Below are 14,130 nucleotides of genomic sequence, written 5' to 3'. Positions count from 1 at the left end.
CCGTGTGTTTATGCGGAGTCTCTTCTGATGTATCATCCCGATCCGGCAATCTTACTCAGGATCTCTATAAAGCTCTGCAAAGCTAGATATGAGAATCTAAACACCGTGAATCTGTATTGCTGAATGAATTATTAGTATCTCTGAAAAGTTATTGATTGATATTTTAGATGACGTAGATCTGTACCTCCGCATGTCTCTTCTCGTACACTTTTCTCTCACATGATTATACTATCAGCATGAAATTCCTTTTCTCCTATGCTACCAATAAGTCCGCGAGTCCGTGAACCCTCTACAAATTATTGTCAATTCATAATTCATTCGACTCCCTTTCTTTGACTGCAGTGAATCTATTCACAAAATTCAAGTGTGCTTCAAAGCACTGATATCGGAATCAAGCCTCTTGCTATTGCAATTACTTGTGCAACCACTTGTGGTATCGAGGAAATGATTACTTCTCTTGAAATTCACTACAGCTACATCGGAAGTTGGAAGAAAGGGGTACTGAGATCAAAAGCCCTCAATCCATTCCTCTTGCTTTAAAAGAGAAAAGAAAGGAAAATGGGATTAAAATAATGCTGCAGGACATAGAGGGAAGTGAAAATCAGTAGTAAAATTCCAGAAAGAATATCCAGTCTTGGGCCTTCTACATATTTCCAGAAGCGCTTTTACGTTCGAGATCATCAATTAGAAAATAGCTTCAGTCACGCAATCAACAGTTAGTGAATGCGTTTCATCTGCTTAGTTGTCATGACTTGCACAGTTTTCATACTGACAGAACACAGCAGATGACGCAGATCTAGCCCAGTGGTAGGTGAACATCCAGTGGAGAAGCTGATCAGTCAGTCAGTCAATGACGGAAGTCATATCGTCGGAGATGATTCAACTTCTAGCAGAATTGACCATACACCCAAGGCCAAAGCAGATCAATTTTATTGTTGTCGCCACAGAAGCCATGCCAACATTTTTTATTTGTCAACAGTTTTGTCTTTTTTGTTTGCTTTGCTGCGTTCTGGACATGTTCAGACTCGTCTATCTTTCCACATAATTTGGCATAGACGTCGCTGGCAGTTGGCAAAGTCGTGCTTTCTCGTTCTCTTAGTCTGTGTTATTTCCGCTCTGAAGAGTGGTCTCTTGAGATTGAGGGTATCAACCCTAGCATTAATGTCCTCCATTATCAGTAGCGTCTCATTTTCCTCGGTATAGCCCTCATCATTGGACTAAGGCAGGCCTGCTTCTCATTTTTATCGGTTTTAGATTTTTGTGAAAAGCTGCTGCACCCCCTCGTGGCTCATTTTTGTAAGTCATTATCTAGAAATAACGTTTGCTTCAATATGACGAGCGCCTTCGAAAACTGTGAGGGCATGAATTGCACTACTTCTATTGTATTATTGTTGCTATACTGGACCTTGGAAGTATCAAGAGGCTCCTTGATCCAAAAAAAAAACGGTGTTAACTACAAACACGGTTATTTCAAAAAGAAGTTGGACTATATTATTAAGATACAGACTTTCATAAAGGAGCAAGATAAGTTGCGGTGTGGCATTCTCAAAAAATTATTGGGTTACATTTTCGGAGCTTGGAAGATTCATCAAGGACCGAAAGAAATTTCACCATGATGTGGAGATCAGAATGCTCATCGGAGGCCAGTAATCTGGTCAGTAAAAGCGGAATGGACTGTAGCCATGATGCTGAAATGATACTTTTCTAATTCATCACTATCACCATCTTTCTAAGTTGAAGCTATTCACTTTACATAGTAAAGATCATTCGGGGAGAAAACACAGTCCTGAAGACTGAGATATTCAGGGACAGGTATGAATTGGAACATTTTCGAGATTCAGTTAGGGTTTCAGAGACCATGACCTGTTTTCCAAGTAGGCTGCGCAACGAGTACCTGCGAAACAGATTATTGGCCTCAAAGATATTCTACAGCTTATCTGTTTGCAGAACAGATTCTTGAAAAGTTCGAATACATGATTTTCAGATAATCCGTATCTCCAAATTAAGAGATGATTCGGATTTTAATTCACTTTTTTGAAGTTATCCCGAGATTATGAGTGATCCAAGCTTGATATTATGAAATTTTGTCAATCTGCATACGAATCATATCCACATGGTGCAATATGAATACAGGCAGACAATTTACCGATAATCTATACAAAGTAGTTACTTTAAGGGTTTTGTGTTGTAGATAGTCTGCAGAATAGGTAGAACCTTCAATAGACTACCTGCAGATACAGATTATTTCTGTGTAGCATATTTCCAAGTCAGAGATCTCCTTACTCTACATGATTACTCTTGCACGGCAGAACAACAAATTGAGGACAGTCCAAGTGAGATTTGAAGTGAAGATAGTTCGTTGAATACCTGTGAATCGAGAAAAGTTCGGTAAGAGGTACGTTAATTGAATGGGACTAGCTTCTCTCTCCAACGTCAATTTCAGGTACTTCTCCATGTTAAGAGCCCGTTCGGTCTTTTTTTGGATTGTTGGCACATAAGGTTTGTGCGTTAATGCATGCTAAATTTTGTGGATCTGAAATAATGTAGAGTTAAATTTTGTTTACAAGTGCTGATTTAAGTCCAATCTTAATGTCGAGTGTCTTCCTTCTCTGCTAGATCTTCTTACATACTATCTGAGGGTTCCTAGCGATGATATGAATTAACGTTTCTAATGGCCAGAATTGGATTTAGTGTAATGAATAAGCGAAAAACTGAATCCAATTCCAGCCAATTTCTGTCACATATAGGAGAATTCTTAGATAAAATGCTTTCAACAAAAATCCGAGAAACACTTAGATTGATTACAGATTATTTGGCGACACCGTTATACAAATTCCTATGAATTCCTAAAACCTGTAAACCTACATTTGTTAGCTTTCTGTAGCGATACTTGTGCGTTCAGCAATTTACTTTTGAGTTTTGAATTTTGTTGGCAATCTACTTTGTAGGACAAGACTAAGCTGAAGAGAACACAAAGTGCCAGTATACACTCAGTTAGGCCTATACTGACACGAAAATCTACAGTAGTTCTGCATCGCCTAAGAAACGATCTGAACGGGCCCTAATTTTGAACATTGTGGCCTTTATGATTGACACAAATCAATTATAAATTTGATCTAACCAATAGTGAATTTGATAAAATTGGCTGTCCACGACATGTTCAGGAGGACCTCAAAGAGTATTACACTGCTTCTGAGATATCAGTTATATTCTGTTACGGAGTAAAGCTGGTAAGCTGTGGTGATTGAATTGTCAATGCCTAAACCCCTGTCAAGTGAATGACTGATAGATAGTCATGTAATCAATTCCTATATAGGTCTCATAGGAAGACCTTTCGTCCTTAGCATAGTTCTCTTATCTAATTATTGATCTTAGAAGCTATTCCCATATTGCTTCTTGTGACGCGTGTGACATGAATAGTTTCAATTGATATTATAAACTATGAAGAGAGAAAAGAGATAAGCAACAAAAGTAACCTTTGTTTATACTCTTCTTAGCTTCAATCATAAGTATATACATATACATCCCTAACACTCTTTCCCCTTTTAGATTTCACATCTCCGTAAATCGGAATCACCTTCATCTGGAAGGAGCAAACATGAAGCTATGCATACAGGTTTTCTGGTAAAAGCGGGATCAGCCTGTAAGTATAGACTTCAGAAATCGGGCTATAAACACAGAATTTCAATTCTTTTGGAGCTATCAAAGATCTATGTATTCAAAGTAGTTCAAAAGTAGGCTATAAATATAAGCATTCAATGCTTGATCAACCTCAAAATACTTAATCAATTCAATATGCTTAATCTAAGCCGACTTAATCAAGTAATTCAGGAAATCTAGTTAAAAAGCTACAATACATGATTTAAAAAAAAAATCCTTTTTTATCGAGTAAAGCTGGGAAACTGTAGGGTTAGAATGATTTCAATCAGTATTAACAACTTCGAAAATAAAAATGTAGTAAGCTACAAAGGGAATCTGTATATATACCCACATAGCCCAAATTCTAGACACATGCATATGCTGACACATTCGTCTTACATACTCAGCTTTCTGCCCTTCAAATACAACTTCATTTTTGGATCACCTCTCATCCTTTTTGCTGAACCTTGAGATGAGTTTGAATGGAAAAAGTTGAAACTCGAAGTCTTACTTAGACATATACTCACTGCTGGCGCAAACTATCAGCTTCGAATCCTTCAAATGTTGATTTTCCCTTAAATTAGATGTACTATGTTTCATCGCATTCTCGTCTCGAAACCCCAAAGCAAATTGATTGTCAAGATTCTCAAAGGAAAATAACATGCGATAGTCTTGTTCTTTCAACTTTTCGAGCTTAAAATGTGGATGAATTTATGAGAAATTTCAACTCTTACCTAGTAGATCTCATCTTGAGAAGTCTTAAGCTCATTTAAAGTCGAGATCTTTCCAAGACAACAACTTATAGCAGTCTTATTTTTTTCTGATCTTATGGGCTTGAGAAATGAACTAAATTATAGAATATCTCAACTCCTGCCAACTACATCTCGTCTCTTGAGAGTCTAAAGAAAGCTGAAAGTTCAAATCTGCTCAGGACAATAATTCTCACTAGTCTTGTCCTATCAACTTTCGGGTCTCAAAAGAGAGATCGATTTATAACAAATTTCGACTATCACCCATTGGATTTCGTCTCAAGAGCCTGAAAGATAAGTAAAGTACCTTTTTCGATCAGAGAATCAGCCTTTCTTGTCCTCTATGATCCTGTTTTGTCTTTTCAGAAGATATGTTCATCCCTAAACAACTTTTACAATTCGCTGTTCGAGCTTATCCCAAAAGCTCACAAAGAATTGGTTATGAACTTCTCAACAAAGCTTCCATCTGATCTCACTTAGCATTAAAAACCCTGAAATATAAAGTCATTGCAGAAACAAGCTACCTACTTGCCTGTCAAGTCTCATCCCGAGAATTGTAAGAATTTAATTGTATGATTCTAAACTAGATGTTAAACCTTCTCGAATACTTAATACTCGATCTGGATCTTCAAAATATGAATTATCAATAACTCAACATGAACTATACTCTTTAGATTCTAATTCATAGTTCATGAATATTAGCATGATCTTAGTATTTTATGTCTTTCGAGATGTCCTAAGACCCCTATTTTACCCTTCATTTGCCGAGAAATTTTTTAAGGCCCCTTTTTTACCTTCATATAGATCAAGGAAATGTCTTAAAACTTCACAAAGAGTGTTTAAATCAACTATTTTGAAATTAATTTCACCAAAATTCACTTAATGATATGTCTACTCTGATGAATCTCTCTATAGCATTAGTTTCTGCGTCATTTTTTACTCTTATTGATGAAACTGGGGGTTCAAACGCTATTGTTCTCATATACATTATATGCATCATATAATGAATTATCAATGAGAACACTGATTTTGTCTAAATCTCTCTCCAGGTGTAATAATTATATCATTATAGTAAAAATCCATGGACATAAATCCAATGTTCATTAATAATATCAACAGAACACTCATAAAGTACATAAAATGAAGCTCAAGTATTCAAAGATGCTACACGATACTACATACTTGATTAAACAAGGCAGAAACAAGCACCAGGTAGTCATATTCACCAGATATCATTAACAATCATCACAATAGCCCATAAGCAAACTCTGCCAAGCCCCATATTCCCAACAGATGTGCAGCTCAACAGCTCCTTCTCTATCAAGGTTCCCAATGACGCATGAACAGCTAGTACATCTCCAGTACCCGCTTTAATACCCCTCATTCGCAATATTTGGAGTAAAATCTGAGATATCTGCAAGAAAATTTGTATAAACGGCCCCGTGATATCCACTATTATTCTTTCTCCTCCTCATATTCACCTCCTTATCGCTCCGATCTCGCCCATCCTCTGAAGTCCTCGAGCATAAAGTAGTATCTCCGGAGCTGCCCTCTTTCTTCCAACATAACTTTACAAAAGACAGCCAAACTTCCGTGAGTCCCCCAGAGCAGCACTTTATCAGAACTTTACCTAACTTACTTGCTACCTTGAAGAACAAGATACTTACTACCACTTCTCTGGAAACGGAGAACTTCAAAGGTATTGGAACATTGCGTTTCTTCTCGCAAATCGATCAATGTACGTATAGCTACTCTTTAATGAGTATCACCCTCCTTCATTACTCCTAATTGCCCACAATATCCTTCATCTATACCGGCCAAACAAGCTTTAGAGCCTTTAGTACCTCTAACATAATCTCTCCGAATAGCAACACGAAGGCTTATTGATATCTTAGAGTCTCCACCGTTGATAATTCGAGGCTTCTTCTACAAAAGGTATGTATTATACATTTTTTTTCAATCCTTTCCCTTCCCATTGTCTTCCTTGAAGCTCCGAAAACGGGAGAGTTTAATACAATTGTAGTCTATGAACCTCATTGCACAATCTAATCAAGCACTCAAAAAAACCTAGGCAGCAGTATTACTTTTCGTTCAGAAAGTTGGCCGTACGAGATTCTATAAGGTACGTCTACCTTTACTCCCTATCTCTTCCTCAAAGCCCCTAACTTTTGGAACGGAATATTGACTACCTATTTTGTCCCGATCCAGGTCATATCTATCAATCTCTCACCATACGACTCCCAAACTCTCAAATAACACCCCCACGTACTCGAATTCGACAATTTGATTGGATATACAGACAATTTTTACAGTTTTAAATAATCTTTCGATAAAGCAGATTCACATTCACTTACCTCGAATCGAACCCCTTCACCACGCTACCACCTTACTTTTTGAAACATCACTTCGAATCTCGAACTAATCCTCGAAATATCTCTTCTCAACCTCCCTTATTCCTCCTTCACAGATACGATTGCAATAACAACCTCAATATCAACAATAATACACCGAATTTCGAGCAAAATAACACTTTGATACGCATGCAAAACTAATAAACGACAAATCAGACACATTTTCGACCACATACTATCACATCACTCGCAAAACCCTCGGATCACCCGTCATGTGCTTCAAGACGTTTTGGGGGCTACACCTGTGGCCACTGCAGCTTGCCCTGCATCACAAGATGCCCGACTACCGCTCAAAACGAGACTTTCCCCCCATGCTCTATTCCGGCCTTGCAAAGCATTCCTGCCAACCAATTCTGTCATGCTTGCATGCGCGTCAGTTGGAATATGAGCGTTATAGCAGAAGAGAATGCTCATCGAGAGAGACATGAGCGAGGAGAATGTAAGTGTGAGGTCATATTTGATAGGGCAGAGAGAGAGCGTCGGGAGAGAGAGCGGGGTAGTGGTTTGGAGGCTAGAGATTTCAGGAGAGAGGGAGAGGGAAGTGGTAATGGAAATGGAAGAGCTAGAAACAGGGGACGAGGAAGAGGCCGAGATGCTGGTGCGAATACTGGTCCAATCGATAACACTGGCGATAACAACAATACCGAGAGACGCGATGGAAAAGGCACACAAATGGGAGAAATTGGCGGAAATAACGGTATGATGCAAGGATCAAACATCGAAGCTATGATGAACACTACACCACCAGGATATCGCAGTCCCCATCCCCGCGATCCAGCCTCTTCCCACCGATACTTCCATATCGCCAACGTCCACCGAGGAGGTCCATACGACATAAATCCCGTTACAGGCGTTGTACCTGCTCGGCCTATCGAGAATCCACCAATTAGGACAAGTTCATCTCCTATGTACGGAGATATGATGATCATCCCCCCTGATCTAAGAATGTCAAACATGGGTGTCTATCCTCCAGGACATCCCCTTTTCACCAACCACAGAGTTGAAACTCATGCATTTCACGCTTTCGAGATGCCTCCACCCCCTTCTTCAGGTCTTCCTAGCTATCAGAGTCCCAATTTCGCTACATCTACTTACAGCGATGGAAATGGTAGCACTATCTACTCTGGAAACCAGTACTCTTGGAGTCCCAATCCGGAGCCTTATACACCAATGCCAATGTCAATGCATAGTTCCGAGAGAGCACCAATTGGTGGCATGGATCCTCAAGCATACGGTCAAACAGGTCCACCAAGCCAACCTAGATATCAACATGGTCCTCCTGCTGCATTTGCAGATACAACCAGCTATCCAATGATCTATCCGCAACACCAAGCCATGGACACCGATGCTCAACGAGATACCTATAACTACGCAGGTTACTATATGGATCGCCCTCATTTCAATCCCAGTACCGGTGCCAATACTAACGCACATGGCTCACCCCAAACACGCGCTCAAGGTCCTGTTGCAGTCTCCATGGCCGAGCAGCAGCCAATCGGCCGTTTCACTCGTGCTCCCGCATTCTCCCCTCTTCCTCGTGGTGTTTCTGGCGCAAGAATGGCATGGCACGATCCTGATAATGGTTTACCTCCACTCCCACCACAGGTTCCCTATTTAGGGAACTCGCCTTTGGTAGCTCCTGCTGCTCCAAGATACTTCAATGAGGGTCATCATGGAGTTAGACGCAATGGACGTCATGGGAATGGCAACACTCAACGCAACACTGTTCAAAGATCTAGAACCACTCAATCTATGGGACAACTTCAAATGCAGATGACTACTACCGGTCCGGTTCAAACTGATTCTCATGCGAGACAAGCAACAACTCAAGCAAATACTCAGGGACAAGCTCAAATGTATTCTCAAGATACACCTGCTACTATGAACATTTCCCTGTTGCGTACGCCAAGAGTCATCAGCAGCATGCCACGACCAAACTCAACAATGTAAAGGGATCAAGCAAGAACAAGGCAAAAATTTCAAGTAAGTTTTCAAATGCAGATAATTTTTTGGGGATAGTCATTTATGTGGTGCAATGCTGGAACTATGCTAACCAGCCTTTCACTTAGAATTTGTACATTGAGAACAAAGGAGAAAAATCTGCGGCGGAATTGCTTAAAACCACTGTACCATCACCGACATCTTCTTTTCCGTTCTCACTTTCCTTTTCGTCGAATCACGACTACCGATCAACTTCTCCGAAGACTGCGAGTATGATTAGCATGGATCTACAAGCGAAACGACAAATGTTTTCATGAAAACTTACCCAAATCCATGGTACCAATGATAGCAACCGCGTCAGCAAGCAAATGTCCTCTTGAGATTTGATCGAATCCACCCAAATGAGCGAAACCGGGCGCGCGAATCTTGCATCGGTATGGTCTCTCACTTCCATCACTTACAACGTACACGCCCATTTCACCCTTTGGTGCCTCAATTGCAGAATAAGTCTCTCCAGGTGGAACAGTGTATCCCTTGGTAAATAGTAAAAAGTGGTGGATGAGTGCTTCCATGTTCTCCTTCATAGCAGCACGGGGTGGTGGAGAGATCTTGTAGTCCTCTACTCGGATCGGTCCAGCTGGCATCTTATTCAAGCATTGATGAATGATTCGGAGGGATTGTCTGAATTCCTCCATTCTGCAGAGGTATCGATCGTAGCAATCACCATGGACACCAACTGGTACATCGAAGTCGACTTGGTCATATGCATCATAAGGTTGACTCTTACGGACGTCAAATGGAACACCACTACCTCGAAGCATAACACCAGTGAAACTCAAGTTCAGAGCGTCAGCGGCTGAAACGACACCAACTCCTTTCGTTCTTCCAATCCAAATTCTATTATCGGTAAGTAGTTCCTCAGTTTCGTCGATGCGGTCGCCGAATTGAGTGGCCCATTGGTAGATGTCGTCAAGAAGTCCAACTGGAATATCTTGATGAACACCACCTGGACGAATGTATGCAGCGTGCAAGCGGGCTCCTGAAACTCGTTCGTAGAATTCCTACGTTGGATATCAGCACCATTACATTTTCTTAGATAGTCAAAATCAATAATAATAAAATTTCCTTACCATAAGCTTCTCACGTTCTTCGAAACCCCACAAGAAAGGTGTAAGAGCACCAACATCCATTGCGTGAGACAAAACCGACATGAGATGATTCAAAATTCTAGTGATTTCACCAAAAAGTGTTCGAATCCATTTTGCCCTCTCAGGAATCTCAACATTTAGCAACTTCTCAACAGCCAAAGAGAAACATTGCTCATTGGTCATCATAGAAACGTAATCCAATCGATCAAAGTATGGTAAAGCCTGGATGTATGTCTTATATTCGATCAACTTCTCAGTTCCCCGATGCAATAACCCGACATGAGGATCCGACCTCACAATTTCCTCTCCGTTGAGCTCCAAAATCAAACGCAACACACCGTGAGCAGCCGGATGTTGAGGGCCGAAGTTCACGGTATAATGGCGAATCTTCCTCTTCTCCACATTTTCGTCTTCGTGCAGTCTTGATTCGGGAGCTACGTTGAGATGATCTGGGTTGTTGTTAAATGCGAAATGTTCATCGGTAGGGACTAATCTTGTGCCCTCGTATGGCTCTGCGTATCTGCGGGCGGGGAATGCTGAAAATGCTCTAATTGAGGCTCTTGATGTTGAGGGACGAAGTGTGGTGGGTCGCAACGAGCATCTAGTAGCTGTGCGCCCGGCCTGCCGGAATAATGATGCGACCATTGTGAACAAAACTGACGAGATACTGGATGATTTCTACCAGATCTCAATGTTTTGAGAGAGAGGCAATGAGACTGAGGAGTGGAGAGTGAGGCCGTTTTAGCGTTTGCCTCTTTGATTATCTTGATGATGTTCTTGACTTCTTAGCACGGATCTCTTGATTAGCTTTGCTTATTTAAGATGATTTGATTGGTTGTCATGAATAGCAAGGGTCGGCGCCGGTTGATCTTTGATGCCGATATCAAAATTTATTTTTTTGTATCTTCAGAATCTTTGCGACAGTGCGACTGAGAGTAGAACGACCCCGCGATCGATTTTTTTATTTGGGTTTGCAGAATTATACAAGATGGCACCAAAACAAAAATATACTGCGGCTGATGCCCCACCACCCAGAAGCTTTTCTGAAAGAGAATTGGCAGCTAGAAAGGTACAAAGTCTTCAAATGTACACTGATTTCATTTCTGATTCCATTCATAGATAGTTGGAATAAACACCGAAACCGTCACCGACATCACATCCACAGATTTCCCGGGTCATTGGCCTCACGAAGATCATGCATGGAATAAGCAAAGATTCGCCGAGAACCTCAAAGTACAATTCCACCAAAACGAACCACTCCTCTCCTCATTCTCCCTCATTGGCATCGATGCCTCAGTCGCCAACGCCTTCCGTCGAATCCTCATTGCTGAAATCCCCACACTCGCTATCGAATACTGTTTCGTCAAAAACAACACCTCTGTAATCCAAGATGAAGTTCTCTGCGCTCGTCTCGGTCTCGTACCATTCAAGGGGGGAAAAGAAGGACTCTTAGATTTTATGAAATGGCTCCAGAAGCCCGAGGAAGAAACCCCCGAAGAAGAACGTCATCTCGGCTCTTTCGATCATAATACCATTCAATTGACCCTGAAAGTCGAATGCACACGTAATAAGGAAGCTACTCCAGGAGAAACCGATCCAAGAAAAAAATACCACAATGCACATGTATATGCGAAGGACATCGAATTCAAGCCTTTTGGAAGACAACTCGAGTATTTCAGCGGGGAGAACACTATCAAGAGTCCTAATCCAGATATTTTGATCGCGAAGATGAGACCCGGTCAAGTCATTGATATTGATATGCATGCGATTAAGGGAATTGGAAGGGATCATGCCAAGTTTTCGCCAGTAGCCACAGCTTCATATCGATTATTGCCAGTGATTGATATCACTCAACCAATTTTGGGCAAAGACGCAAAGAAGTTCAAGAGATGTTTCCCTGATGGCGTTATTGGGATTGAGAGGGTTACTGCAAAGGAGGCAAAGATTAAAGGAAGTGGATACGAAGGACACGAGGGTGAGGACAAGGCAGTGGTTGTAGATGCTATGAGGGATACGGTCAGCAGAGAATGTTTAAGACATGAGGAATTCCAAGGCAAGGTCAAATTGGGAAGAGTGAGAGATCATTTCATTTTCTCAATCGAGAGCTTGGGACAATGGGACAGCGATGAATTGTTCCTGGAGTCGATCAAGACACTGAGAACAAAGTGTGAAGCATTCAAAACGAGTTTAAAAAACATGACGAAGTAATTTGTGGAGATATATAGGGGAGCATTGTAGGAGTTCAGGAAATATGGCGTTGGTTGGTTTATTCGTGGATAAATGGGTATCTAGATTCTAAAGAGTTTATTATAACCAAAAAATCAATGCTATTTATATGATTTAATTCTCTCATAATCCAGTCATAGGCAACTAGATATGCAAGCTATCAAAACCCCTTTTGCCTATGATCCCACTAAATCTACTTCGTTTTCACGTCAGTCATACTTCGTCGTGTTTTCCCAGCTGGATTTCGGCTAAGTGGACACACTCTCAGTCGCAGCATCTACCACAAATGCCCTGGAGAATTTCAGTCTGTACTTGAACATGACTGAACCCAATGACGGATCTGTTACTGCAACCTCATCCCCGTCCCCAGTCATTTCTCCCATCTTCCTTGACAAGTTGTGCTCGGTCTTCACGCGCAAGCTCTCCGGGCTCTGCATGTACAAAGACTTATTGTCAGCTGAACGAATCGAAGGCTTCTTGAGCTGCGCTTCTGGTCTATGTGCAAGAGAATCGATGAACTCCTGAAGAGTCAAATTGGGGTCGATGCTCAAATCCCTTGCCAAGTTTCCACACACGGGACAGTCGTCCTTCTTCTCATGCTTGAAGGTGTAAGTGTAAATGCCGTCGTCTCCACTGTACATCATATAATTTTCCTCCAAGCCAAGAGAAGGATTGGTACTGCTTGCAATTTTGAACGCTTCGTTACAGCAGCTTGCCGCGATTATTGCGTTAGTCGAAGCAATTGCTGGAATGATATTTTTGACCACTCCCTGTGTCAAAGAATAAGTAACACCCGGGATGTTGAATTCTTGCGCTCTAGTTAGAGCCTTCTTGTAAAGCCAAGTGATGTGTTCTGGATCATCATTATCTAGCTTGGGAAATGGCTTCTCTTGCTCCCATGCCATAATGTGAGCCCACTCGATGCAATGCTCCGGTTGGCGAGGTATTGTAGCTAGCGTACAGAGAGGAACTGCAGCTCTCGGTGCGTGCATATCAAGTTGACACTCGATACAGGAAGTCATGGTCGGTAGGATTACACGTGATTGACCTTTAAATCCTAATGATATCGTTAGCAAATTTGCTTCGAGTGGTTGAAACATTTTTAATACCTTCGGTTCCTCCATCTATCAATGGCTTCAGACTGTCCGGATTTTCCATATCAACCATGTCGACCAATTTAGAGTTAATCCATCGTCGGGCTTCGATACTGTCTAACCCGCATACAACAATGCTGAATTGCATGTAAAATTCCTCATCCTTATCTTGGATCTTGCAATTATGCGGTACAATCGTGACACCCTTTACTCGTTTCTCTACAAATTTGGCTGCAACTTCAGCCTTGGACTTTCCAACATCGCTATGGCGGAAAAGGAATTGTCGATTCAAATTTGAAACGTCGATTGTGTCTACAAGAGCTTAGTTAGAGTGTTTTCTCAGATTAAGTTGAACAAAAAAGTACCCATATCAATCACGTGAATCGTCTTGAATCCTGATAGCGCTAGATTCTTCAAGATTTCGCAACCAAGACCTCCCGCTCCACTACTTTCTGTTAGCACTCAAAGCTCCATCCAGTGAATTTCCTAGGCAACCAACATTACTCTGGAGAAGTATTAGCAACATATTCTGTATTTATTTTCAAGAATGGTCAAACTCACAAGATTTTCATGTGATCGAGGAGAGCAGTGCATGCCTCGCTACCATCAAACTCCTCATCAGTAAATGGACCAGGAGTTCGACGGATATTGTCCAAAAAAGTCCTTCAAATTGTTAGTTTGATAGTAAACAGATCGGAAGAGTATACGTACCATCTTGAGAGTGTTTGGGTTGCCATAATAAGAGATTTTGGGTATTTAACGATTCCTCGAGTACTTCTCTGCGGTGAAGGAAATTGAGGAGAATTGTATGATCGGAATAGCTTCGAACTCTTGGAAATGGAGTGTCTTCTTATCGAGGTGCATGAGCTTGTTAGCGCTATCGCAAACGCGCTAGCCGCGATTGCCTGTCGTATACCTAGCT

General features: G+C 41.3%; 4 protein-coding genes across 4 annotated transcripts; 2 read left to right on the top strand and 2 right to left on the bottom strand.

Annotated features, from left to right (window-relative positions):
- Window positions 1–6,897: 6,897 nt before the first annotated feature.
- On the top strand, window positions 6,898–8,749 carry EAF01_009667 (uncharacterized protein; the record flags this gene model as incomplete). The annotated part of the gene is made up of 1 exon (XM_038917923.1): window positions 6,898–8,749. Exon 1 carries the CDS (start codon window positions 7,166–7,168, stop codon window positions 8,747–8,749), a length of 1,584 nt encoding a protein of 527 aa, XP_038766732.1. The 5' UTR covers window positions 6,898–7,165.
- A 14-nt stretch (window positions 8,750–8,763) lies between these two features.
- EAF01_009666 (uncharacterized protein) lies at window positions 8,764–10,656 on the bottom strand. Its single transcript, XM_038917922.1, has 3 exons — window positions 9,871–10,656; window positions 9,066–9,801; window positions 8,764–9,004 (listed from the first exon to the last, which is right to left on the bottom strand). Exons 1-3 carry the CDS (start codon window positions 10,531–10,533, stop codon window positions 8,982–8,984), a joined length of 1,422 nt encoding a protein of 473 aa, XP_038766731.1. The 5' UTR covers window positions 10,534–10,656; the 3' UTR covers window positions 8,764–8,981.
- A 220-nt stretch (window positions 10,657–10,876) lies between these two features.
- On the top strand, window positions 10,877–12,096 carry EAF01_009665 (uncharacterized protein; the record flags this gene model as incomplete). The annotated part of the gene is made up of 2 exons (XM_038917921.1): window positions 10,877–10,957; window positions 11,008–12,096. 2 exons carry the CDS (start codon window positions 10,877–10,879, stop codon window positions 12,094–12,096), a joined length of 1,170 nt encoding a protein of 389 aa, XP_038766730.1.
- Window positions 12,097–12,362: 266 nt separating this feature from the next.
- On the bottom strand, window positions 12,363–13,945 carry EAF01_009664 (uncharacterized protein; the record flags this gene model as incomplete). Its single annotated transcript, XM_038917920.1, has 6 exons — window positions 12,363–13,171; window positions 13,224–13,520; window positions 13,574–13,653; window positions 13,708–13,713; window positions 13,770–13,871; window positions 13,920–13,945. The coding sequence occupies 6 exons, from the start codon at window positions 13,943–13,945 to the stop codon at window positions 12,363–12,365; spliced, it is 1,320 nt and encodes a 439-aa protein (XP_038766729.1).
- Between the last annotated feature and the right edge of the window lie 185 nt (window positions 13,946–14,130).

This window comes from Botrytis porri (assembly GCF_014898465.1).
Source record: "Botrytis porri strain MUCL 3234 chromosome Unknown BPOR_014, whole genome shotgun sequence".
In the NCBI taxonomy this organism is placed as follows: Eukaryota; Fungi; Ascomycota; class Leotiomycetes; order Helotiales; family Sclerotiniaceae; genus Botrytis; species Botrytis porri.
Note: the sequence above shows the minus strand (reverse complement) of the source record. Positions and strands in the feature narration are given on the sequence as shown.